Source organism: Aspergillus tubingensis (assembly GCF_013340325.1).
Source record: "Aspergillus tubingensis WU-2223L DNA, scaffold_5, whole genome shotgun sequence".
NCBI classification, from domain to species: domain Eukaryota; kingdom Fungi; phylum Ascomycota; class Eurotiomycetes; order Eurotiales; family Aspergillaceae; genus Aspergillus; species Aspergillus tubingensis.
This window is the reverse complement of record NW_023336279.1, coordinates 842198-867910: the sequence shown is the minus strand read 5'-3', so window position 1 is coordinate 867910 and position 25713 is coordinate 842198. Positions and strand designations below refer to the sequence as shown.

Here is a 25713-nt window from a genome sequence, read left to right as displayed (position 1 = left end):
CAACCCTACAACTACCCATCCCATCCCTCTCACCAGCAGCATACCTCCCCCCTATCTAAGTAACAAACCTCCACCCGGACCCATTACCCTCCACCTCCTCCCTCTCCAGCTCCCTATTCCTCCTGACACACCACCAACTCGTCCCCAAACAAAGCAACACCGTAAGTCCACACCCCGCAATAATAATCCCCCCTCCAGTCTCGTACCTTGGCTCCTGCGACGTGAGGAAGAAGTATGGCGTGAACCAATGCGAGACGGACGACACGCAATTCGCGATGGCGACGAGCGCGGCTCGTTTTGTGCGCGGGCGCGGGACGACGCTGGTTTCCCAGGATATTTGGATCTGAGTTATTGATTAGTATGGGTGGTGGGAGGTTTAGATTGAGTGGGTAGAAAGTGGTGGGTTATCTTACGTTCAGACCGACGAATGGTCCAGTACAGAGTAAGACGAAGCTAAAGTATCGTGCTCCGATGTTCAAGGTCGAGATCATGATCACTGTTCCGGCGAGGGTGATGAGCATGGGTATCACGATGTGCCAACAGTGCTTGAGAAATCGGCCACAGGACCATGAGAGGACCAAGGTGGCGATGTAGGCTATTACCCATGGCGGAGCTTGGACGAGGTAGGTTTCGACTTCGGAGAAGTTGAGGGTTGCGACGATCTGTTGTAGCAATCATTAGCACAATGTAGAATCTCAGAGTAGGGGATTGATACGCACTGAAGGAAAGAAATCCTTGAACGACTGTGCAATGATAAGCGCAAAATGCATTGCCGAGAACAGCCACGTAAATGGATCCTTAACGGCAAGCCACACACCCTTCCAGCGACCACCATCATCATATTCGTGAATCCCTCCCGCTGAGACAAATTGTCTATACTTTGCCATTTCAGCTTCCTCTTCACTGAACCACCGTCGACTAGTATTATCGGGGAAGTTCGGGAGGAACCAGAATGCGATCAAGGCGACAAAAATACTGACGATTCCTTCTAATAGGATGAACCACTGCCATGCTCGGAGGTGAGCGATGCCGTCCATGTTCGTGAGAATGGCTGCGGCGAGGAGTCCAGAGAATACATTGGAGATGATGTTTCCCGCGTGCCAGATGCCCATCCGTAATGGGGATTCTTTCTTCGTGTACCAGGACGAGGTCATTAGGGAGACAGCGGGGATGAAGGGCCCTTCCGTGACGCCAACGAGGAATCGGCAGAGACAGAAGCCCCAAGCAGAGGTGAGGGCCGGCATGCAGATTGTCACGGCGGACCAGGAGAGCATGATGCAGGGGAAGATTATGCTCGGTTTGCCTTTGGCGATGAAGACGCTTGCTGGGATTTGGGAGATGATGTAGCCCACGTAGAAGAGGGAGATTCCGGCGGACCATTCTGTGTCGGACATGTGGAGGTCGTCTTGCATGCCGGCTAGACGGGCGTTGGATACGTTGATTCTGTCGAGGTAGCTATGGGGATGTTAGTGCCTGAGATTGATAGTAGCAGTTATAGCAAGCTCACCTCATGAGGAGCATCAATGTCACACATGGCAGAAAGTAGTAGTCCAGTTTTTTCAAAACAGCTTTGTCCAGGTGTTCGAGTTCAGTGGGAGTCTTCTCCCGCAGAAGAGGAAATTGAGCCAGCGAGTGTTCTGGATATGAGACATCCTCAAGGTTCTCCACGATAATCTTGGAGTCCCTGTCGTCCAGAGGATATTCGTCGTGTTTCGTCGCCATGGCTCATGAAAATGTATCGTGGAGTATGGACAAATACGTCTGTTACTGTCCATGCCATCTGCGCTTTTATGGGGCTATATGGCCCACATATCTTCCCCGGATTTACATTCTGGGGTACTTGATCCCCCATGGGGACTCCGCACGCAACGGACATCTCCGACTTGGCAGGTATTATCGGACAGTATCCGTACGCAGCATTGATTGCGGCATGGTGTGCATGATAGGCTCTCATCGCTTCTGAAGCGGAGGGTCTAAGCGGTGGAAAGTAATTGATGGATTAGGTTTATATCAGGAACTTTGAGGGGTCAAACACTATACATCTACCACCTGACCCATCGCTTATGCTGCCAGGCTAACAACCCGCTATTTCTCCGCCGGCATCCAATGCACCGAAATTGGCTCATGCTTGCTCCGGATTCTTTCTCCCCTAGACCACAACTGGAACGTGAGATCTGCGGGTCCAACAACCACCCTCACCTCAAACGAGGTCCGCCAGAAAGCAGGCTTCGAGCTGTACCAATGGCGATTCTTCAATTTCTTATCCACGTTGTCGGTTGCGATGTCGAGGTTGCAAACTGTTTGCCACCCTTCATGACATAGGCTGCGTGGGAGCCTCGCCGGTAACTCGGTCGACATGACAATCTCAACGTTATGGATTCCGGCTTCCAAACCAACGTCGGTCCTCAGATGAAACTCTTTTGTTACCCCGGTAGGTGGAATTGGACGCCCCTAATTGCGGTTATGGTGTAAGCTTTGCAAAGTGAGAGGGGAGGGCATCCGAACCTTGACCACGAGCCAGTCAATCTGATCAAGGGCATACAGACGTTTATCGCGAACGTCCATCTGGACTCGCTCTCCGACATGGATGTCACGATTGTAAACCTTGTGGCATATTATTCCGTAACTTACTGGTGCACATCGGAAGCCGAATGTCAGGATGCCGCGCTTGAGCTGTTGAATGCGGTCCATAACTAAGCCATGGACAACAACTAGTTGCCTGGAAATTGTAGTTCGTAAGTATCATGACGAGGTATTAGCGAAGATAAGAAGTCAACGTACGGTTCATCAGCCATGAGCACTTGCATCCCTCCAGTTTGAGTAGCCTTGTTACAGCTATTGTATCTCTCCTGGAGGCGTTGTCTCACATACGGGGAGCTACCCAGCCCGCCGGATAGCACCAGGTATTTCTGTAAACGTGTTAGCTTGGATGCGTCAAATGTGTACTAGATTGCCAAACACACAATGTCGTCGTTAGAGCCTTGGGCTTGCAGTTGCTGGATATGTGCGTCTATAAGCTGGAATATACCTTCTACCTTCGAGTCGAAGGATTTCTGAATGTCTTCCCTATCCGGTGTCAGTGTTAACTATAATGAGAACTTGACGTAGGATCTCACCATGCAATCTGCATCTGTCCATTGAATATCCCCACCTCCGGGAAGTCAAGGTTGGGGTCTAATCCCGGCACATCCAGCTTGAGCCAAGGCGTGACCGTGGCTTCGGTTCCGAAAGCACATTTGTATCGCTGAAATCGTCCGAATGTCATTCTCCACGCCGTCGTATTTGGTGATGAGTTCAAGTGCTGCTTGATAACTTCAAGTCGCTTGCACATTAGACGATGTATTTCTCTGTCAATGAAGACCGAGCCGATAGGGTGTCCTGGCAGATTGTTAACTAAGGACGATATGACAACAACCTAGATAGCTACCTTCGACATGACCAAGCTGTGCCAGTTGCGTAGGCTCGCCCTGCGCTGATAGAAGCTTGAGGACATTTACATCCTACGATCAATGTTGGTTACGAAATCCTACGAGCCAGGGAGCGGTCAAGGGGCAAGTTACTGTCGTTCCTCCACCCGAGTCGCAAACCAAGATTGTATCATCTCTCTGTACTGAGTGTTAGTTAAGTGCCCTACACTTGGTTCTTGGTATGGAAATGGTGACCTACTCCGTAATGCTCGTTCCCTGCATAAACAGCTGCGGCCTCTGCTTCCGTAAGGCCGATGCAAGCACGGTGATTGGGATTTCGTGCGTCAATCACCTGCATTAACAGTCTCCGAATTTCTTCTACCATGCGCACATCCTTCCACGTAGTCGGAACACTGAAAATAAACTCGACACGTTGCATGACAAACTGTGGGATAGTGGTCTCAAAGTAGGACACCACATGCCGATAGATGCACTGAATATAGTCCTGGAACCATTTCTGGGCCTCTGTCAGGCTTGGGCCCCCATCTCGCGCATACTGAGGCGCGAGATGAAGCTTGAAGAACTCTTTGGTCTCTGCTTCGGAATTATCGATGTCACATTGGAACCCCCAGTGGCTGACTGACTTGGAGTCAGAGCTATAAGTAATGCAGGTAGGAACCTTATTGGCCAGCTCGCCAGGTAGCTTGCCCGGCCATCGCTGGATGGTTTTGGGAGGTGGCCATTCTGGCCCGTATGAGTATGCGACACCTGATCAGCAGTAAGTGTTTAGGTCAAGAAACTCACGTCGAATAGCCTACAGCTTATCTACGTACCTGTGTGTGTCATTCCGAAGTCGACACCCACTACGATGTTGGGATGCCATTCCTCACTGTGCAGTGCGCTTTTTGTTGGTGGACCAAGGGCTTCTTTGTCGCTCATGTTGTAATGCTGGGAAGTGGAAGTGTCGACAGAGGCGCGTGCGAGACAGAAGCTGGCTCTCGAAGCCCCTCAACTGGAACCCCTGTCCGACTCTAGTGAATGCAACTAATTTGTCCCCCACTCCACTTAGACAAGGCTGCGAGAAGCGCGTCCTCTTGATCCTGGAAAGTCTGGTACCGGGGTGCATAGCGCAAAATTTAGCGTCAGTTTTTATCGCCGTCTTTTTCCCTCATTAAACGTATTACATTATGAGATTCGTAATAATTATACAGTAAAAATAGTAGCCATTTAGTGTGATTTTAAAAATCTTCTCAACAATCTAGGTTAGACACATGAGAAATCTTTTTCCGAGCTTAGATGGCGATGTTCTGCGGCATTGCTACCTCAAAATCGTTTTTGCCCGAAAGCCGCTAACAACCCGTAGTCTGTATACCCCTGTCTGCAATGCCCAGTTGAATTAGTTCGCCTGGGGCGGAGAAGTGCATTAATAAAACGGGCTTTGGGTACTGTTCAGGTCTTTGAATTTTTACTCCCATTTTGTTATTTTGTCATCCGCCCTCTCCCACAATGGAAGCCTTGATTCAAGCTCGCCAAGAGCAATATGGTTCTGCATCGGTGCCCTTGTATGGCACTACGACAAGCGCAACATCCCCAACTCTGACTACACCGAGCTCTTCTTCAGCAGTATCCCCTAAAACCACGTCGGCAAGTGTGATACATTCCTTCTCATCCAGCACCCCTACCACCACTGCATCCAGCCTGCCATCGCACAGTAACGGAGTCAGCAAAGGCGCTCTGGCAGGGGCAATCGTTGGATCGATTGTCGGGACTGCTCTTCTTGCCATCATCGGGGCTGCGCTCTTCTTTCGAAGAAAAAGAGGCACTCCCCAGTCCAGCAGTTCTGGTGATTCCGATCGAGATGGGGTAGACTTGGTCAAACCGCGGGCCAGAGTTCAAGCCCTGTCGAGTCACTCTCCCCTTTCCCCGACAGGAGGCCAAAATTCACTCCCCGATTTGATGCCTTTTATTCCCCAGCCAGCCGACGACCAATCTGTCAGCACGCGCATACAGACTCTCTTCGATCACATCGGTCTACATGTCGACAACTACTACGTGCCTGCAAGACATGAGACCGTATCCCCAACCCCGGAGGAAGCTATTCGCATAGAAAGCTATGCTTCTTCCTCGCTTTCCGGATCCTTGACCACCGCTTTAGCTGGCCGTCGCACCCGTCGACCTGTCCTCAATCATGTCCTGGCTCGAACCATCCTACAAGCTATACAGCCCGGAGGGTCTCTTTATCCTCCGTTCATGGAGTCTCATGGGGTTGAACCTCTCTCAGCCTCGACTTCGACGCGTGACATGTTCGCGTGGCGCATGCTGACAGCTCGTCTCCATCCGGAGTATATGGACTTGTCTTCGGCAGCTGCACAAAACAATATCACTGCTCTAGCAGACAGTTTCTCAGAAGCTTTTGCAATATACCAAGATTCCGAACTCTCCGACGGAGATCGCAGGCGTCATTTGGTCAGTGTTGTGAGGGAGGCTGCTCAGCTGAGTGTGTGGCTGTTTACCCAGCCCTGCTCGTTCAACTTTAGCTGGAGTGCGCCGTCTCCTGGCACTATTGTTGTTCTACCAGCGGTCATAAAGACCAGTGATGAACGGGGAGATATACTACCGGTGCCTCAGAAGATGGTGGAGGAGACGATCTCTCAGATATGATTCCATAACCACGTTCGTGATATAATGAGTCGTTATAGCACCATGACTCTGAATGCCCCCTTAATACTCCAACTACACAAATAATGGCCGTCTAATTATCATTCCCCTTCGCCTGCCTCCAGCGTAATAAATCCCGCATCTCATCCTTAACATCTAACCCCAATCCTTCTCCCTTCATACCCTTCATCCCAAAACTCGCATCGCCACCAGTACAAGCGCCAACGCCCATATCAACACTCACCCCCTCCCCAGGCAACTCCTGTACCTCCACCTCCTCTATACCCATTACCTCACCACCTCCCCTCCCTGCTATTTCTTTCCCTCCATCATCACAACCCAACCCCATCAACCTCTCCAACACAACCATTAAACTTGAATAGCAAACCACCAACCTACTCCTCTGCACCTTCGCCCTCTGCCCATCCCTACATATCCACCTCAACTGCGTCCCCAAACCCATTGACATCCGCTTACTCCTCCCCTTGACATTATGGTGAGTAGTGTGCTGATTGCTCTTGACTTCCCACTCCACCCTCACCGGCTCGACCAACACCGCTAACGCATGTACCGCGTCTGCCGTATCGGCAATCGTGGACTCAACCCATTGTCTTTCTGAGTCGTCAAAAAACGCTGCTTTTTGGGAGTAGAGGTGCGAGGCGCGGTGGAGCTGCGTGCGGATGTGCGTGAGGGTTTGGAGGAGTTCGGCTGATTCGTGGTGCGCGGAGGGGAAGAGGAGGGGTGGTGATGGTGGTAGTTGTAGGTTCGGGTGGGAGTTTGGGTGTGGAGGGTTGGTTGTGAGGGAGGCTTGATCTGATAGTGAGGTGTTGGGTGATGTCGAGGTGGAGGTTGATGTAGTGGACATGGGCATGATTACGGATGTGGATATGGAGAGGGTAAGTTTGTTGAATACTGTAGAAAGCGTTCGAGGGGATCAGAAGAAGGAGGAGGTGCTGGTGGTGTTCGGGGGTGGTTTCCGTGTATAGGGCCCGTTGTTAGAGATAGTTTTGGGTGTGTGGATAGGTAAACAGATTGGTGCGGAGGGTACGGATGTATGCATCTAGGGTCATTAGCTGCATGTGTATTTTTGCTGAAATGCGGGATACCCTATACAGCGCGACACTGAGTATCGTCTTTGTTAGCGCAGGAATGGTTACGTGCAGTTGACCAATAGGAAGCGGGGCCCTCATGCATCCTGACTGCGCCGCAATTTGAACCACTGGCCAAGAAGACTGGACAGATAAGCACCCGACAAGGTTTCTTAGCATAGGTACACCCGTTCCTCTATCCGATTTGTTGATTATGTGCATCGGTGGGGTCCCGTGCGGGGACGAAGGATCCGCTAAATAATCGCGTTATAATTGCTATTGCGGTTTTAAACCAGTGCTATTACTTACTTTGGCGTAGCTCAGCCTCGCCCCGAGACAGTTGAGCGGTCTCGCCCGAAAGTCTGTCTTTGCTCGGTGTTGGATTTGATTGCATGACTCATGATTAAGCTGATGCCATTGATTCCTTTCCTGGATAGGCATACCTGGTTAATATGCTACATCACAATGTAAACTGCATGACAAGTCGAAGAAGTATTTAGTTAGATACAAGAAAAGTACACAGGTGCTCGTATGCAGAACCAGGCATAGAATATTCGATGCAATTCGGCAAGCTATGCTATATCTTCCAGCTTTCCATCCACCACATGCAACACCTTTCCTATCACGAGTCCCTTACAGAGCAAGAGCAAAGCCGAGGGCTCCAGCAGCACCAGCGAGGCTCATAGCAAGGCCTCCGGTGACGTCAGGTGCACCCCCAGTTGACACAGAAGAGCTATCTGAGGCGGTCGATGCAGCACTAGATTCGGACGTACTTGTCCCCGTCAACGACAATGAAGACGAAGAGATAGAGGACGTGAAAGGCGTCGATGTTAAATAATTCCAGGAAGGGGTAGTATAATTGCCATCAGAATCCGGCGTCACAGTTTTGGTAACAGCGGTAGTAACTGGAGATCCTGTGACAGTTTCCCGAGTGGTTACGGTCCTAATGACGGGTGTAGCCTGATTTGTAACGTCGTTGAGTGTGGCCAACACTGTCACCGAGAGGAGGGCAAGTAGTCTGACAAACATGTGGAAGGTATTATGGAGAAGTCTTCGGTGGGTAACAGAACTGGTTTTGATACAATTGGGTGATGAACTTACTATGTTAGTAGGAGCGGCTTCTGCTTTATATACTTTAGTTTATTGGGGCCTAATTAGGAGTTAGTTCAGAGTGAGTCTTATGTGAGAGTAGAATGATACGGCAACATTGATAGTCGACTGCGTTAAGAGACGTCTTCTTCTCTTAGGGGTCCGTGAGCTCCCGCGCCACCGCCCATATTCGTCACAGGGCAGCTAAGCTATTAGTCCACGAATGAACAAGCATTGAGGCGGAGGCTTAGCAGTTGGGCAGAAAATACTGTCTCAAACAGGGGAAGTATAAGTACCGTTTAGGCAAGACTTAGTAGGAAGAGCACGATATGGTATGCAACTCAAGCAAGAAGTGAGGCTGCCAAAATGTATTCAGTTGACCCAGACGGGACCTATCAAAGCTAGTCAAATCCGACATTTGTAGTGTCAGTTTTACCCGGTTCTCGGCTGTCTCATCGCTTTTCGCCGTTGCTAAATGATGTAGCACCGCTATCTATAAGCATCTGCTCCACATTCGGGGCGTATTTTCTGGCTAGATCGAGCGGGGTCCGACCTTCATTATCTGCAGCATTAACCTCCGCCCCAATTTGGATGAGATAGCGCAGAACGTCTTCCGCAGTATACTTAGAGTTGCCCTGGATAGTACATGGAGGTGATACTGTTTGAGGGCCAATGATTTCGGTCCGGCGTAGAAGTGACGTCGGTGCAGTGAGTCCCCATGTTACATACGCTGTTCCACGCCCGAAGTATTTGTACCTACACCGCTCTACCGCATGATGCAGGATTGTGGATCCTCTAGCGTCCCTGAGACCGAAACCAATACTCTCTATGAGTAGCTGCAACAGGTCGAGCCGTAGACTCCATATAGCCTCCTTGAGCCACTCGATATCGGGCTTGTGACCGTATTCAATGAGCAGCAGGATAAAGTCAGGTGTTCCGCAAAGAATAGCCCAGTATAGTTTATTCTGGGGAAATACCTCTCCGTGTTCTAGCAGCAGCCGAGCAGTATCGATGGTCCCCATGTCCAAGACGTTCATTATAAATCCCCCAAGACCATGATCTGAATCAGTGAATGTTGCGCCATTATCAAGTAGGAACCGTACTATATCCGTCGAGATTTCTCTTGACTCGGCTGCCTTATGTAGGGGATACACGCCATCACGAGCGATGCCCAGATCAGCTCCGAACTCCTTCAGGAGCTGGAGCATCTTCAACTGGCCTGTATCAACCGCATACCAGACTAGTTGGCCAGCCTTAATATAGCTGCTTTGAATATCTGAGCCATTTTCAAGTAGAAGTCGAACGGTACTTAGATGTCCTGATAATAGAGCATCCATGATAGGGGGCTGGGTTAATTTACGGAAGAACCAATTCTGGTCGTGCACTCCGTTTATTTTAGCCCCGTAATCCAGCAATATTAACACCAAAGTGTCATTTCCAATGTTAGCTGCGACATTGAGTGGCGTTTGCAATTTAGACCAGGGCTTGATAGGGACTTTCGCTCGACGCAACAGGCGATAACTGCATACGACATTCACGTCGGCACCGTACCGGAGGAAGTTTTGTGTGCCTTGTACATTGCCCGTCACAATTGATCGCATGAAACTTGCTGGCCAATTACGTGTAAAGTCTTCAGACTCGTCGCGTCGTTGGTAGAGGCCTGGAAGGAGTACCTCATATAATGGCGGTTCACCTGCAGTAAACTGGCGAGCTCTCCACTTGGAAGGAGTTCAGCGATCTGTTGTAATAATTCGGTGGGTAACAACAATAATGGCATGGCGTATGCACAACTTGGTGGGAGGTGAAGAGTGTGAGGAGTAAGAAGTTGGGTAAAACTTGACACTGAAGGAGACCTTATATGCCGACAGGTACGCTGGTTGCCTAGACTAGGTGAAGGGTTTAATCGAGCAAGTAGCCATTCACTGGCTCAATGGCTACTCAATGAGGTCTGTATATGAATTGAGAGGCTAGCGTCCTAGTCGACTTCAGATCCTGGAAAGGGTACGTTGGGTCATTCACTGCAGCCAGGCAGGCACTGCCTGATTATTCACACCTCCTCTGCCTGGGCGGCTTCGTGTCTTCCAAACAAGAGCCACTCTCTTGAGATATAGGCAGATCAGACATCTTTTTAGTTCTTTCTCTTTCTCGAGAGGGGATAAAGGCTACATAATGGAAGCTGCCACCGCCACATTAGGCTTCGCTCATGCCACATCTCTCGCCTACCGGGGTAGGCAACGATTCCTTCCAAATACGGTGAAATCAATTATAGTTTCGCTGGATAGACAACAATTCGTTGTTTATGGCATCAGCTTGATACCTGAGTATACCAAGCTCTCAGGTACCTTCTCGGCAGGACCGAGTCAAACTGGATAACAGTAAGCTTTCTGCATTTTCTAGATACAAGCCTTGCCTTCTAGGGTAGACGGAGCGCATGAGAAGGGAAAATGGAGGAGAGCAAAAGGTGTGGCATTAGAGAACGCTGGTACGGTGGTAACGTTTCCTTTCACTATAGCCCTAACCATGTCGTTCCACACATATAGTCTTTGGTTTTCCGATAAGCTCAGACCCCACGCCTACAGCTGTATGCAATTGAGTATTGTAACACACCGTAAGTGAAAACATGTTCATTATATGACACGAGAGTCGAACCGCCGCGAATCCTCCTGGTTCCAAAACTCCTGCGCCCATGTCCGCGCTGTCCAACCATTAGTATCCCGGAGCGCTTCATCCACATCATCACGATCGAGGAAGAACTCCACCACACCCTAGAACCCGTACTGCATTGCCCACATCAGCGGTGCGTTCCAGTCTCCCATATTAACATCTGCGCGCTTGGCCCCTTCCAGTAGCGCCCCCACAATTTCCAAATGATCGAGCATCGCCGCACAGGTCAGATCGGCAGGGGCTCTGCAGGTAACCCAGAGGAGTGCGGAGCTGTTATTTTGCTTGATAATTCGGAGGAGGAAGGGTACGAGGCTGGGATGGAATTTTCGGCTTGCTTGGATGAAGGGGGTTAAGTACTTGTGTAATAAGGATGTCGTCGGCTATACAGAGCTACTGCTCTGTCGGTAGGTGGACGTGGGCCCGTGCCAGTGAGATGAATTCCAAAGCAGGTACCGAATACAAGCGAGTATGAGAATTATTCTATCTAATGCTTGTCAGTTTGGGAGTCCGACACAAAAATCGGTACTATTTATTCTCCCCGCTCGGTGGATGAGGAAGTAGTCTGTTCTGTAAGGATAATTATAGGTAACAACGTGACGTGACCGACTCGCCAAGTAGTATCTATTGACAACCTAAGCACGCGCTCTCATCCCCTTGATCCGCAACCACCAACGTTCCAACTAAACCTTCCTCAACAGCCATCTTCGGCATGATCAACTCGAAAGTGACACCGGGGACATGCCGCCCATCTCGATCACTTTCCCTATGTGTAGGTGCGGTGTCGTCTTTCGCTTTCACGTCCCGGAAAATTTCCACGATGAATGACGACCGTCAACTCTATGAATACACATCTGGTCGATGGATGTGAGTTCTTCACAGATGCCAGCTACTCTCCCCTTTTTGTAGCTTATATGGGTAGATATAACGAGCACATTCGACTTGCTGAGCGTTGCACGGAACTTAATGTTGATGCATTGAAGAGTACTGTAGCTCGGTCCCTACAGAGATCTGACACAGATATTAAATGCCTCTCAAAATTGGCGGAAGGGGGCTTCAACCGTGTCCTTCAGATCACCATGCTTGATGGCACTAAAGTCCTCTCTCGATTGCCATATCCCTCAACACAACCAAAAGGATTCGCAGTCGCAAGTGAGGTGGCGACCTTGGCTCTCCTTCGGGCTCATGGTCTTCCTGTACCCCGGGTATATGCATACTCCACAGATGCTACAAACCCTGTTGGCTCGGAGTATATCATCATGGAAAAGTTACCGGGACGACCGCTTGGTGACCAGTGGTTTGAGTTGTCTGATCGTGAACGGCTTAAGGTGCTCCTGCAGCTTGTACAGTTTGGAGCAAAGCTTCATGCGATTCAGCTCCCTGCCAGTGGAAGCATATACTACGCGAGCGATCTACCATCAGACTCACCAGGTATCGCCGTTTCAGATTCTGATCTCTGCATTGGCCCTAGTGCAGCTCTTGAATGGTGGTTCGCAGAGCGTGCCTCTCTCCGTGTCGAGCGCGGTCCTTGTAAGTGCTTCCTGGGCCAGCCTGTCTCAATGCTGACCATATATTAGGTGCGGACCCGATTGATGTTCTCCGAAATCCTGCGTTAAAGGAACTAGCCTGGCTGCGCACACATGGCCGCCCACGCTTCCCTTTTGAGCGTGCATATCGCGAGTCCATGGGTTACCGATTGGCCGACCCCAGTGAGCATATTGAGTCGCTAGAATCCTACCTCAATATTGCTCCTCGATTGCTCCCATCAAATGAATTCTTACGTCCGGTCCTTCGCCACCCTGATCTTCAGCCTAACAACATCTTTGTCTCAGATGACCTGGACATTGTCGGGTTAATTGACTGGCAACATGCAGCTGTCCTTCCGCTCTTTCTCGCCGCCGGGATTCCCAAGTTCTTCCAGAAATACGATGATCCTGAATCGCTTTATTTTCGCCCGCCGCCTCCTCCGGATTTAAATGATCTGGACGAGGAGGAAAAGGCTGATGCTCTTCATGACTTCCGACGACGCCATACCCACTTTTTCTATTTGGCCTTCACTCAGCGGTTCAATGAGCCTCACTTCCGCGCTATGGATCAGAAGAGAAACATGCTCACTCGGCGCGTCTTCAACCATGCGGGCGACCCCTGGGAGGGCAACAATATCCCGCTTCAAGCTGACCTTGTCTTGTTGGCCAAATTCTGGCACGAATACTCAAATGATCCGTGCCCAATATCTATCTCTACGGCCAGGTCAGATTCTATCATGCATTTGCAAAGCATGCAGGAAGAGATTGACCTCCAACTGAAACATATCCGTAATGCTATCGGTATCAGTATTGATGGATGGACCCCTTCAGAAGATTATGAAGCTGCCTGTGCCCGTGCTCGTCAGATGAAAGTTGATGGTCTCGCTTCACTGGATACAGACTACGAGCCCGAAATGACGGATCGACACTGGCCGTTTGATGACCACAATGATGATGAGTAGCGTGACTGTTCTCTGTGTCCAGACTTCTCTTCGAAGGGTAGAAGATGCAACATGTTGATTCTGTAAAATGTCTTGGTTTTTTGATCTTCTTTAAAGATAGAGACGCCCTGGCCACCTGCACAATAGCCCTGTGGTCATGTGCCGGGATGCCGAATACTGTACTTAATTTCATCCAAATCATTATTAGACACCTGGTGATTTTGTCACATGTTTCTTTATGTGTGAAACGTATACTTTGCTTCAAAAGGTGAAGCACCGGTATAGCTAGCATTTCACTGAGCAGGCTCTATCAGCTATAACAATCTCGATTGAATTGAATTGCAATAATTGGATAGACCGATATATAAATATGTATATATACCCGAAAAAAAAAGAATACGAAAAAAAAAAAAAAAAAAAAGGAAAAAGAAAACCGAGACGCAGAACAATAAATTGCACTTATTTCTATGAATTTGCTTAGATGAGACTGCTCATGAGTATCTACATGCAGACGGTTGGGAAGAGTCATGTTCAGGAAAAGGCAAGAGCGTATACGAAGGGAAGATAGGGCTTTTGTAAACACAAAAATTATGAAAGGGTCTAAATCCTGTGCAGGATCGGCATTTGGATAATTTATTGCAGATCTAGAAGTCTTCAACATTAAACTACTGAGGTCAAACGGGGAGAGTCCGGGCGCAACTGATTACCCACGAAATGCGCGACGGGCTGTGAGAACCCTGGGAGGTACGCCAGTCTTCCCATCGTTGCCACTTGTTTAATGAAAACCTTGCGGGTACAGAAATCTACAACCACAGCTTTACTCGCTCTTCCGATCCTGCTTGATGAGGTCCGCCGCTCTCTCCGCGAACGCATACACAGTAGCTTGCAGATTCGCCGTGCTTATAAGCGGGATAGCACTCGCATCCACAACCCTCAGGCCTTCGATACCGTGGACCTTCAGATTGGAATCAACCACTCCGTCCTTATCGCGAGGCAGCATCGAACAGGTTCCCGCAAAGTGCCACATGGAGACCAAGTTGTCCCGAGCGTACTTCTTTGCGGCATCCAAGTCTCCTTGGAAGTCTGCATCTGGGTCACGGAACTTCAATGGCTGTTCAAGCAGCTCCCCAAGCTGAGGTGACTCTGCCAGCTTCTTGATACGGAGCAAGTGACGGGCCATGACTTCCAGGTCGAGAGGGTTTGACATGTAGCCAGGGTCAATAACTGGGGGGGCTTCCGGGTTGTTGGAGGTACTGGGGTTCGGTTTGTCAGTTACCACAATTTCTATCAAGGAAGATGTAAACAACAAAGATGCACTTACATTTGAACGCTTCCGCGGGAAAGCGGTTGAGAAAGCATAACTCCAAGCGTGACGAACTTTCCAGGAGAAGCATCTGGGATACTCCCGTCCCTGAGATCTTTGGCATAATTTGTCTGCCCCAAGGCGGATAGGTACGCAGCTGATGGTTGCTTGGGATCAAGAATAGTGGTCTTGGCGATTTCATAGTAGGATTGCGTTGCCTTGTGCTGTGATTTCTCAGCAGCGTCGCTGGTGAACAGTGCCTGGAGATCACTTCTGTCCTGTTCAGGAAGAGGTAAATAGGCGTAGGTATGAACTCCAAGTGACGCGAGGGGCCCAGACTTCGTGGCAGCATATTCCTGCATTGCCTGACCAATGGCTTCAGGCTCTTGTCTAACCAGAGAGTCCTTCGTTTCAAGTTCAGGCTTTGCTTGAAATGCCGTGTATGAGATCATATGATCTAGGGGTATCGAATGTTAGCCTTTTTATTTCGAAGGGAGTACTTGTCAAAAGGAGAGGGTTCCTGTTATCTATGTCGTCGGTGCTAGACTGGAAGCTGTTCACATACCCTGAAGATTTTGCCCAACTCCGGGAAGGTCCATAACCACATCGATACCATGCTTGTTGAGAAGGTCTGCTCCACCAACTCCTGAAAGTTGGAGGATTTTCGGAGATTGGAAAACACCAGCAGCAAGTATGACTTCACTCTTTGCCTGAACAGTCTTTGAGGCCCCATCATGACTGTATTGGACCCCAATAGCCCTGGGAGGCTTGCTTTCGTCAAACAAGACTCTCTCAACAAGAGCGTTTGTAAGGATATGAAGGTTTTGGCGAAGCTCCACAGGCTTATAGTAAGCCAAGGCAGAGTTGCTTCTCTTACCCTCCGAGTCAATACTAGCAAGGCAACTGAAGGAGCCTACAGAACTGTGAATGAACGGATCCCCGCCATTGTATTCTCCATGGCTGCGAAACAGTTCAGCCCATGCTTTGCGGATGGGGTGTGTCTCGTTGCCAAAAGATGTCTGGATTGGACCCTTCGCTCCGTTCAGTTCAGGCCAGTCATCAATTGCCAGACTTTCCTTGACATCCTGCGCTACAGTTGGACTGCTGTAGGCCTTGGTCATATAGTCTTTCAAGGTGGTCCAATTCCATCCGGGATTACCGAGTTCCTCCCATGAGTCAACAGCCCCCTTGAAGGGAGGAACAAAGACGTGTGCATTCAATGAACTGGATCCTCCGAGTGTTTTGCCCTGATTGAGACCAATTACTCTGCCATTGAGACCTGGCTATAACCATAATAGATTAGCTATCTCACATACTCTCTCTTGTTCAGGACAAGGGCCATTCATACCTGAGGGGAAGATTGGAATTTCCAATCAGCGTCAGATCCAAGTAGCGCGGCATAAAAGATAGGAATGTTCACGCGGGGATCTGCTGTCAAGTCGGTACCTGCTTCAAGAACGAGAACGGAGGTGTTGGGGTCCTCGCTCAGTCGAGAAGCAGTTACCAGGCCAGCCGTACCGCCGCCAATGATAACAAAGTCATATGCAGTAGTAGCCATTCTGTACTGTGTGCAGATTTACTTGGAGATTAGATGAGAGTGTGAAAAGAAAAAGAATTGCGAGTGTAGGAAGTAGCTTGTTAAGAAGGAAGGAATATCCCGAGACGGGAGAGAGATATTTATTAGGGACTAAGTGAATAGCTTCCTACTAGCTAGGATCATCAGACAACAAAGAAACATTATAATGAGCTCCACAAATGCCAGTTCTACCCCGCCCAGTACGTAGTACCCATTTCAAATCCACCGGCTTCTGCCCCACCAATATTTTTAACCGCTAGTATTTACGTAACATGCAACCAAAGCCTGAGATGATCATTGCGGGCTTTACTACAGATATGTATCAGTACTAGATAATAACCTCCAAACTGGAGAACAGACGACGGTGTCAAATTATAGATAGGTCTAAGCTTAACGTACCTGTGGCTTAGGAGAGAAATATTCCAAAAGCATAATGAGAACAGACTTTGGAAGACATTCCAGGAAAGCTTATTATCGCTTCGTGATCGTAGGAGTTAGATTACGGATTTTCGAGGCCGAGAATGATTTACGTGGCAGTGTAAAGGTAGCCTGAAATAACAATTTCGGTGCTAACTGAGGGGCTTTCCATTGTTTGTTAAAGCCTTGTGACATTGGAATGTTTGTTTGGTTATGAGCCAATGAGATTCAGTAGTTTTACCGCCTGAAAGTGGCTTACAATACTCTAAATAAATCAAAGGATGTCCCTGTATAGGTAAGTGTTCCCGGCCTTGTGTCTCACGAAGCCACATTCCCGCAATCCCTGCCCCATGCAGACGTCTAGACCATCGTGTAGATAGCTCCCAACAATTACGGCCTTCATTTGGTCCCACGCATCTTAGCCCCATGCATGAGAAGTTTGCGTGCTCGGGGCTCTTTCCGGCCGATTCAGCACAGACTATGGAGTCAATGGGTTGTGAGTTCAGCAATTTGACGCGGGATTGTCCTGTGTTGCCTGTGTTTACTGCTTAGGGGATCGTTCCTTGAGGTGCAGCGGGGCCTAACAGTAACATTCTCGTCGATTATTGTACCCTGCTACTGAGCTATATTAGTGGCACTGCCGTCTGCCGCACTGTGGTCCCACTTAGGCCATAGGCTAAGCCTGCATAGGTAATTGTAATCGCCAGCCATATTTTCCGTACGCAAATGATTTTCTTACCAGGATGCTTTACAGCTAAGTGCCATGGCTGTTTACATACTTCCTGCCATGAGCCGCACCTAGTACCTTTCCAAGTTCCCCAGAGCCTCACAGAGAATCCCAACAAGGGTTCCCGCTTAGGGCTCTGCATACACCCGATAACGTTACTGGTGGCATAGCCGGTTGTGTTACTTGACAAAATCTCAGGTAGTGTCTCCAATTGAGGTAGGTACAGGAACTCTTTGGTATATCTCTAAGGTATAGGAACACAAATATAATTATAGAGGATGGTGGGAGGGGGGAGCCTCCGGGAGGAGACCTGTTAACACATACGTTCGCTTAAAAGCTCCTGGGGCACTGCGGAAAGTTGCACGGCACTCCGGGAACTCGCAGGCCACCCCGGGAAGTCGCAGAAACAGGATTGACTAGTAAAAATGGTAGCACACGGGGCACGCACTTGAACAGGGAATCTTAAACGGATTATATTTCGTTTTCAAATTTCATAGCTAGTTACTAAACCGGGCTTTGTTGAAGTCACACGACTGAGGCTTAACCCTGACTAGATCCAGCAGAGAGGTACAGATATGAAGGGACAGAGGTACAATCGACATGGCTATTTCTTTATCTTTGATTCCAAGGCAGAGATTGAGATGTGTTGGGCTCTTTCCACGAAGGCTGACGCAGCTATTGCGTCTGAATTACTCACACGCAACTGCAAAGACATATCAATGAGAGAAAGCGGATAAGGATAGCATATCTTAACAAGAGAATAGCGAGGATAAATAGAAATCTGCTTCGAGAATAAGATAAAGTGGAGACATATATGGTTCCCAGCCTGCTATAGAATTACCCATTTGTGATACAACTCCACCACTGAAGGATGTCTGCCTGTCATATCGATGCACCCCTGAAGTATTACCTCCTTTTTCATGGATTTGTTTATGTTTTGTGAATAGCGTGAAATCAGAATCAGCCTTCGAGCTAGGTTCACTTTACACAGAATCCATTGCGGCTCTTGATAAATAAAGCCAGTCAAGATCATGGATACTGGCACACGAAGGTCTGCTAAGACACTGCTTCACTTGTTCTATCTTCAAGCCAGTTGACTCTGGATATATCTACAACCATGGCGTCTTTTTTATCATCATCGTTCTATCATGCACACACCGCCCATTTATTTGTCTGTGATAACATCAAAGAGATTATATGCCTGGGGCTCTTATTTGGGGTATTGAATGCCTCTGTGGCGTCTGAATTCGGCATGGGTGCCTCTTTGCCTTTCCATCAGATACTTTCATCCTTACCTCAAATGTTTCTCTGGTCATGGAGCAATCTGTTTCTTTTCACTCTTCATAATCAGCGCTCTGAGTCTGCCATCTCAGAGGACAAGATCAACAAGTCCTGGAGACCTCTCCCAGCAGGCCGGATAACTCCCCATCAAGTCAAGCTTCTTTTATATTGCATGTATCCCGTCATATTTGCAATTGCAGGCACCACGGGGGGTGCTGGGCCGTGTCTTCTGGAGGCATTCTCCTGTCTGTGGTACAACGAATGGAACGGCGCGGCAAATCCACTACTGAAGAACTTGCTTAATGGTATTGGATTCGCGTGCTTCTTTTCCGGTCCACTGGAAGTTGCAACAAAGAGCTCAGTTCTTTCGGGTGATATGAAAGCGTTCAAGTGGCTCCTTGTTCTCGCTGGAGCAATTACGACGACTTCTCACGCCCAGAACTTTCGGGACATTGATGGAGATAGAATCACCGGTCGAAGAACAGTGCCCTTGTTAATCGGAGACGGAAATGCTAGGTCTGCCCTGGCAGTGGGAATCATAGGCTGGACAGCGTTGTCCTGTTGGTTTTGGGATGTTGGCTCGGCTGAGCGCTCATGGCTTTCCTGCATCCCCGCGTGCGTTGCGGGCACCATAGTGGTTTTGGGGTTTTACTGGAACAAAGCTCGTGCAGGAGATCGAAGGGCTTGGAAGATTTAAGTTCCGGAGAGCTTTAGAATACAATAAGACTGTGAATGATGTGTGTGGGCAACTCAATGTTGTTGTGACAGCAGGTGATGTTTGTTTCTTAGTGCTTGGATTAAGATGAGGGGGAGAAGAAGGAGACGAAGACGAGAAGAGAAGAAGTGTGGGGGCAAGTGCGAAGTGCATTCCAAACTCAGCCCCCCAGATCGGTGCTCTTGGTGAGCTTGTCTTGTAGGCTGCACAAGGCAGAATTGATTCCTGTCGAGCGTTACAGTTATCCGTTACTGTTGCACATATGGCACCCGCACCACTCCAGACTCTCTTATTAACAGCTCCCCGGTACTCGGGTCTCTTCAAACTGGATGTCCCTTCATAATCGATGAGTCCTTCATGCAGAACATCACCAAAATTCGATTCTTTCTCCCTTCTCAGACAGAGAGCGTATCTAACTTATGATTCTCTCCCATCATGACACTCCCATTAGGAGCTGTGCAGCTAGCTGTGGTCTCATTCATCGTGGGCCCCATGGCTATCATCGCTGTGGCGCTAAGACTGTGGTCCAGATATCTACAGGGAAGGAAGCTGGCTGCAAATGATTACTTGGCATTGGTAGCATTGGTATTGGCTGAATCTGCTTTGTCCGTGTTTCTGGCAGGTAGGCTTCCCGGACTCTTGAGTCCCCTCGAAATGATGAGATAACGGTTTGAACTCACATTTGACCCAATCTAGCTGGCTTTGCTGCTGGCTTGGGAGTTCATTTAGATGAGCTCTTAGCAAGAGAACCTCAAAAGTTTGCCCTGCACATGAAGGTGGGTTAATGGATGATAGAATATTTCCTACCCTGTTCGGTATAATATCGACTAATTTTACTTCACCATTGGTTTAGCTTTTCGTGCCTGCACAGCTGCTGTGGGCAGTAGCGAACTCGTGTGTTAAGGCTTCGATATTGTACCTCTACATCGACCTCTTTCCCAATAAGGTCTTTTGCCGTTTGTGCTATGGCACCCTGTTCACCACTGCCGCATACTTCACCATGGTACTGCTCGAAACCTTCGCGCTTTGCAAACCGGTCCAATATAACTGGAATAAATCGATTGAAGGACATTGCACTGGTGAAAATATTGCTTACCTCGTTGCTGGCATTGTCAATCTCACCATTGACACTTTCATTGTTATTCTACCGATGCCTTTGGTTTTCAACTTACAACTGATTTTATCAAAAAAGATTGCCGTCTCTGCAATGTTTAGCCTTGGCGTGTTGTAAGTTTACTCTTTCGCTTTTGTTTGTTTCTTGCTTGCAGAGCAGGTTACTTACTATGAACACACTTACCAGGATTTGTGTTATTTCTTTGTTGAGAGTCGTTTGGTTGTGGACTTGGAATCTAGCTGACATGACCTACACCGTTACACCCGGTGCCATTTACTCGGTATTGGAACCAAACCTTGGCGTTGTAAACGCGTGTTTACCCACAATAAAACCTGCTATCAACGAGCTCTTTGGGTCGTACGTACACCTCCTGTGCTACTTGACTGTTTGACAAGGATCCTTGATGTCGCTCTTGAAAGCTTCAAGCTGACACTCAATAGTTGCACGCTCCATGGTGCGAAAGGTAGTTCCAACAGCGGTGGTGTTTATAGTAGCAGATCCAGTCGAAAGCTCAACGGAAAAGTGAAAGGCAACCTTACTCGGGATTTCGAGCGGCTTGATGATGAACTTGCACTACATGAGGTGCACATCAACAGTCATTCAAATGTTGGTCTCATCAGCGGTGACCACAAATCGTCGAGTCCAAGTTTACCTTGAATGAAGGGGGAAGATCCAATGGCTCAAATTCACTATTGCAATCAAGTCGGGCGTGTCCTGATGTACCATTCTGTAATACCGTCGTATCTAAGCCTGATTTCCCCAGTTTGGGTTAGGCGCTGCGATAGATGCTACTCATTATCTTTTGTTTGCTTATGCATAATGCTTGCTTGTGTTAACGTTTTTACCCCTCGGCCTCTTTACTGGCTGGTTACATAGCCGAGCCAAGTTGGAAGTATTTAGCGCCGGATCAGCAGTAGTCTTGCTGCATGTAGACGTATCTAGTAAGTTGTGTTCCTTTAGTTCTCTACTTCTTTCCGGCCCCACTTCCCGCTCCAAAGAGTAACGAAGCACAAATAATTCTCTCATTGGTTCTGACTCTGATGTCTTTACTAAATTGTACTAAGCACTACGAAAATGGAGAACTCCCTTCGCAGCATTGGAAAGGCGCCATGTAGTGCGACCTCTTAATTTGAATCGAATTTGACTCATTGCTCTGCTGAAAGAAGGCTCTCTGAGGTTAGCCGGAATCGGAGAAATTCAGATGAGACAACGATACGAAGCAATCAGGTATATTAAAAAGTGTCCTATAAAAGAGCCTGCATAGGCCTTAACTATGAGTTCCTTGCTGACTAAATTGAGTCTTTCATAGTTATTTATATAAACTATATCCACTAGATATACTGAGAATTGATGTTAAAGTTTGAGATAAAAATTCATGACGTAAGTAGAACTGGAGAATATTTTTTCAATAAATATGTTTAAAAGTTGTGTTCAACAATAGTTTTTAGATCTACTGTGCAATACTATAGCTCTAATATGTATCCAGCTACACTGGTCGGTTCATGAAGAAAACCGGGACGAATAGCGCAATTCTGTTACGTCGTTGGCTCACTGTAACTAAGGCATGTCTGTACACAAAAGGGGAACAGACTGTATCCTGCGCTGGGCCAACCAGAATTATATTACCTCCAAAAACGCCAAGACTGGTCTACTGCTCTAAAATTCCATTGCGTTATATGAATAATCTGGGATTATGCTCTAAAAGCTGGTTTATCCCGGCATAGATTGAAGTTGTTATTCCAATATATCATTACATAATTGAAGGATTGGGACAGGATGATTCAAAATCCAATTAGCTTATATTTCTATGATATTTATGTGGAGACCTTTCATAATAGTCTGCTATATTTTCTCTATATTAGATGTCATTTATATACTCTGAAGAAGAGCTGACAGTCTAGACAAGAAGATCCTATCGTTGAAATAGATGATGGAAAAAAAAAAAAGTATTACCTGAAAGGCTGATCTGGGCAAGTAAAACAGAGTTCGTAGATAGTATATAGGTACTTGTCCTCAGTGGACCTTTCCTTTCTTGGCTTGGGCTTCATATAGCTCAAACTAGGTTGTGCATCTTCTACTGACAGGTTTATTCCAGAGACCTATCTAATACTAATGGCCCTTTTCGTTACTACCCCATCGCTTTCTCTTTCCTCGTCTTCCTCCACCATCTCATGCCGACTCGTCATCCTTCATTCTGCTGTAATATGTTCTGCTCTTGGAATACAACAGCCTCCCTGGGGAGGTATTTGGCGAGGATAGCGGTATCCCAGTAAAGCCAGACCTCCTTGAATTGCAACACATCCAGAGCATCGGCAGAGTTCGCGGGGCCTATAGTGCTTATCCAACTGAGCGGAAAGGCAACAGTCGGCTCTTCGGTGTCGTTTCCAGGCAGCCAGATGTTGCGGGTCTACTGGGACATGATCGTGGTTGTACCGTCATCATTTCTGACTTCCCAAAGATTGTGAAAGTCGTGCCGGAGACCCTTGAATTGTCCAAATAGGCGTTTTATCCACGCCCACATCTCATCCCCACCATTGTAATGGGTGGTGTTCTGGTTGTGGAGAATGACATTTTTGGAATAGAATCGTAAGCCTGAGCCATGGTTGAAGCCATAGGTGTCAACTGTATCAACATAATCTTTAAAATGCTGTTGAGCTGGGGTCTGTGGTCCGGACGTATGCCAGGTAGATGCGGAAATACAGCTTTCCAGCTGGGGCATGGTTTGAGAAAAGAGGCAAATGAAAAGAACTGCCGTGTAGAAGGAAAGCGCCCCCTTGTTTGATCCGTATTGATGTGTAGTTATTCGCAAGCATCTTATAGATAGTAAATAGGCCTCATTACCGGGAGCCGAACGGACTGTGCTGTTATCGCAGTACATGATTCGTCATGTTGCCGAGGCACAAGATTTCTGGTATCTTTATGATTGGCTTTAAGGATACTACAAAGCAGTGTTCTCAATAGCCGATGTCACCAACCTATAGATGAATTCCTGTGGGTCGAATATTCCCTCCCGAGGTCAATGATCAGTAATCCTAACCACCCAATTCTTCGCCGATATCTGGGTTGCAGTTCTAATAAAATGAGTCCAGCTTTCACATAAGTTCCTCGAAAAATATTTTGAAGTGTCTTTGTTCAATTTTCTTCACCTACCAGAGTCAATTATATTGGAACTCTCTATATTATGGGTCTCGACTACAAAGTCTTCACCAGCAGACGTTCGGGTGTGAGCCGGACCACACCAGCTGGTCATGATCATCTCAAGTGGGTGCCGACTACTTCGACCTTGGTATTTGGCCAGAGAGATGCAGTCCTGGTCGATACCCAGTTAACCATGGATGCTGCGAAAGACTTGGTAGACTGGGTAGTAGGAACTGGGAAAAACCTTACGACGATTTATATCACTCACGCCCATGGCGATCATTTCTACGGTACCAGTGCCATTCTTGAAAGGTTCCCGGACGCAAAGGTCGTGGCTACGCCGGAGACTGTGTCTGGAATGACAAAGGCCATATCCCCGGAAGGCCTGGACTCATTTTGGAGAAGTCGTTTCCCTGGGCAGATCCCAGACAAGCTGGTAATCGCTACTCCGCTCGAACAGGACCACTTCATGCTGGAAAACGAGCGATTGGAGGTGGTCAGGTTGGGGCATACGGATACAGATGATACAACAGCTCTCTGGGTTCCTGCAATCGGCTTGGTTGTTGCGGGCGACGCAGTCTACAACAATACCCACCCATACCTGGGAGAATCAAAGTCTCAAGAGGCCAGATCGCGCTGGGTGGCAGCGCTCGATAAGATTGCGGCCCTTCAACCAAGAATTGTTGTCGGCGGCCATAGTGATCCATCTAAAGAATTCTCCCCGGATGCCGTCCAAACAACCAAGGATTATTTGAATGACTTCGCGCGATTGGATGGACAAACATCCACCCCCGAGGAATTATATTCGCAAATGATGGAACTTCACCCTACTAGATTGAATGTTGGCTCGCTATGGGGAGGTGCAACACTAGTGAAGAAATGATTTAAGTGTGGTCTCAATGTTGATTGAGTAACTAGTGGCCCCCTAGTGACCTGGTATATGCACCGTGATGGCATGAGCTTAGCATGATTAAGAGAATATTATAGAAAGCATGAGACGATAAGCACGAAAAATATACTCCGGTGTTACCACCAAGAGGGATGTATATATGCGCACTGAGTAGCAGAGGTCGCTCTTCGCAACCCTCTGCGCATGTGCTAGAGATTGCAAACTCGAAGTCTTAGAATGAATCCCATGCCCCAAATCACTGATACATACGACTGGGCTGCCGTTTTATCAGATAAATACTTTCTAACCTTCAAGTGTAGTACAATCGACGAAAAATGGTCCTCTATATTTGATATAGTAGGCTCGTTAATTGACTTTTTAAAGACATGAAGTAGCACAGGCAAAGAGGACAAAGTCAGGGTTCAATCCTATATCTTCCTACATACCAAGGTCGGATGACCGAACTCCAATGGCTGCACCTGTCGTGTCTTGGGAGCCAATAGTGTCGAACACCACTCAGCTAGTCGTAGCAAATAGATGAAAATTAGCCACTTCCGTGGGATTAAGATTGAAATATTCCAGTTGATCTAGCAGCTGAATATTTCAGGTAGTACGCACCCCGTGAGTCATGATCACACATGGTGACTTCCCAGTTTGGGGATAGAACCATCCTCGGAGAACAGTACCGTCACAAGCTCGGAACTCAATGTTTTCACGAGAGGGGACCATTGTTACAGGTGTAAATTTGGACGCGAAAGATCATTGAGCTGGGTGCTTCAATGTAATGAACATATTGACAGAGGCGATGGTACAATGTTCATTCCCTTTCATCTGGGAGGCCTCGGTTAATAACAGATAAGCAATCCATTGTCAACCCTTCCCAAGCTTGATTAGAATATTTTAGCCGACCGAGGCTGCTCATAGTATGAATCAGGTTTTATAAGACGCGGTACTCTACAACACTACTACAAACTGGATCTGCCTTGACTGGTCTTTGAAAGTACGTTGCAATGGGTTAAACTAAAAGATGTATCTGAATCACGACCTTCTAAGTCTGTTCAAGACATATTTGCCACTGCAACTTCATTCTGGGACTGGCATACCATCCTTTAATCTGTTGGATGTGCTAGGCACATATTCAGTTGACACCAACGTCTTGACAAGTGATGCTCACGCTTGGCTT

General features: G+C 48.0%; 12 protein-coding genes across 12 annotated transcripts; 5 read left to right on the top strand and 7 right to left on the bottom strand.

Moving 5' to 3' along the window:
- Window positions 1-55: 55 nt before the first annotated feature.
- On the bottom strand, window positions 56-1722 carry AtWU_03624 (vitamin H transporter; the record flags this gene model as incomplete). The annotated part of the gene is made up of 5 exons (XM_035498736.1): window positions 56-122; window positions 174-343; window positions 414-662; window positions 720-1455; window positions 1508-1722. The coding sequence occupies 5 exons, from the start codon at window positions 1720-1722 to the stop codon at window positions 56-58; spliced, it is 1437 nt and encodes a 478-aa protein (XP_035354629.1).
- Window positions 1723-2085: 363 nt separating this feature from the next.
- Window positions 2086-4346, bottom strand: AtWU_03623 (Hsp70 family protein; the record flags this gene model as incomplete). The annotated part of the gene is made up of 9 exons (XM_035498735.1): window positions 2086-2451; window positions 2506-2719; window positions 2782-2909; window positions 2964-3066; window positions 3117-3378; window positions 3428-3500; window positions 3561-3605; window positions 3667-4175; window positions 4241-4346. 9 exons carry the CDS (start codon window positions 4344-4346, stop codon window positions 2086-2088), a joined length of 1806 nt encoding a protein of 601 aa, XP_035354628.1.
- Window positions 4347-4913: 567 nt separating this feature from the next.
- On the top strand, window positions 4914-6068 carry AtWU_03622 (uncharacterized protein; the record flags this gene model as incomplete). Its single annotated transcript, XM_035498734.1, has 1 exon — window positions 4914-6068. The coding sequence occupies one exon, from the start codon at window positions 4914-4916 to the stop codon at window positions 6066-6068; it is 1155 nt and encodes a 384-aa protein (XP_035354627.1).
- A 91-nt stretch (window positions 6069-6159) lies between these two features.
- AtWU_03621 (uncharacterized protein) lies at window positions 6160-6936 on the bottom strand (the record flags this gene model as incomplete). The annotated part of the gene is made up of 1 exon (XM_035498733.1): window positions 6160-6936. The coding sequence occupies one exon, from the start codon at window positions 6934-6936 to the stop codon at window positions 6160-6162; it is 777 nt and encodes a 258-aa protein (XP_035354626.1).
- Window positions 6937-7786: 850 nt separating this feature from the next.
- On the bottom strand, window positions 7787-8182 carry AtWU_03620 (uncharacterized protein; the record flags this gene model as incomplete). The annotated part of the gene is made up of 1 exon (XM_035498732.1): window positions 7787-8182. The coding sequence occupies one exon, from the start codon at window positions 8180-8182 to the stop codon at window positions 7787-7789; it is 396 nt and encodes a 131-aa protein (XP_035354625.1).
- A 512-nt stretch (window positions 8183-8694) lies between these two features.
- Window positions 8695-11121, bottom strand: AtWU_03619 (ankyrin repeat domain-containing protein; the record flags this gene model as incomplete). The annotated part of the gene is made up of 3 exons (XM_035498731.1): window positions 8695-9960; window positions 10892-10937; window positions 11021-11121. 3 exons carry the CDS (start codon window positions 11119-11121, stop codon window positions 8695-8697), a joined length of 1413 nt encoding a protein of 470 aa, XP_035354624.1.
- Window positions 11122-11723: 602 nt separating this feature from the next.
- AtWU_03618 (phosphotransferase family protein) lies at window positions 11724-13391 on the top strand (the record flags this gene model as incomplete). Its single annotated transcript, XM_035498730.1, has 3 exons — window positions 11724-11770; window positions 11826-12433; window positions 12481-13391. The coding sequence occupies 3 exons, from the start codon at window positions 11724-11726 to the stop codon at window positions 13389-13391; spliced, it is 1566 nt and encodes a 521-aa protein (XP_035354623.1).
- Window positions 13392-14187: 796 nt separating this feature from the next.
- Window positions 14188-16231, bottom strand: AtWU_03617 (GMC family oxidoreductase; the record flags this gene model as incomplete). Its single annotated transcript, XM_035498729.1, has 4 exons — window positions 14188-14623; window positions 14692-15130; window positions 15239-15956; window positions 16022-16231. The coding sequence occupies 4 exons, from the start codon at window positions 16229-16231 to the stop codon at window positions 14188-14190; spliced, it is 1803 nt and encodes a 600-aa protein (XP_035354622.1).
- A 2279-nt stretch (window positions 16232-18510) lies between these two features.
- Window positions 18511-19371, top strand: AtWU_03616 (UbiA family prenyltransferase; the record flags this gene model as incomplete). The annotated part of the gene is made up of 1 exon (XM_035498728.1): window positions 18511-19371. One exon carries the CDS (start codon window positions 18511-18513, stop codon window positions 19369-19371), a length of 861 nt encoding a protein of 286 aa, XP_035354621.1.
- Window positions 19372-19824: 453 nt separating this feature from the next.
- On the top strand, window positions 19825-21160 carry AtWU_03615 (nucleoside-triphosphate phosphatase; the record flags this gene model as incomplete). Its single annotated transcript, XM_035498727.1, has 5 exons — window positions 19825-20011; window positions 20086-20165; window positions 20243-20616; window positions 20690-20860; window positions 20944-21160. 5 exons carry the CDS (start codon window positions 19825-19827, stop codon window positions 21158-21160), a joined length of 1029 nt encoding a protein of 342 aa, XP_035354620.1.
- Window positions 21161-22685: 1525 nt separating this feature from the next.
- Window positions 22686-23222, bottom strand: AtWU_03614 (uncharacterized protein; the record flags this gene model as incomplete). Its single annotated transcript, XM_035498726.1, has 2 exons — window positions 22686-22910; window positions 22953-23222. The coding sequence occupies 2 exons, from the start codon at window positions 23220-23222 to the stop codon at window positions 22686-22688; spliced, it is 495 nt and encodes a 164-aa protein (XP_035354619.1).
- A 462-nt stretch (window positions 23223-23684) lies between these two features.
- AtWU_03613 (MBL fold metallo-hydrolase) lies at window positions 23685-24524 on the top strand (the record flags this gene model as incomplete). Its single annotated transcript, XM_035498725.1, has 1 exon — window positions 23685-24524. One exon carries the CDS (start codon window positions 23685-23687, stop codon window positions 24522-24524), a length of 840 nt encoding a protein of 279 aa, XP_035354618.1.
- Between the last annotated feature and the right edge of the window lie 1189 nt (window positions 24525-25713).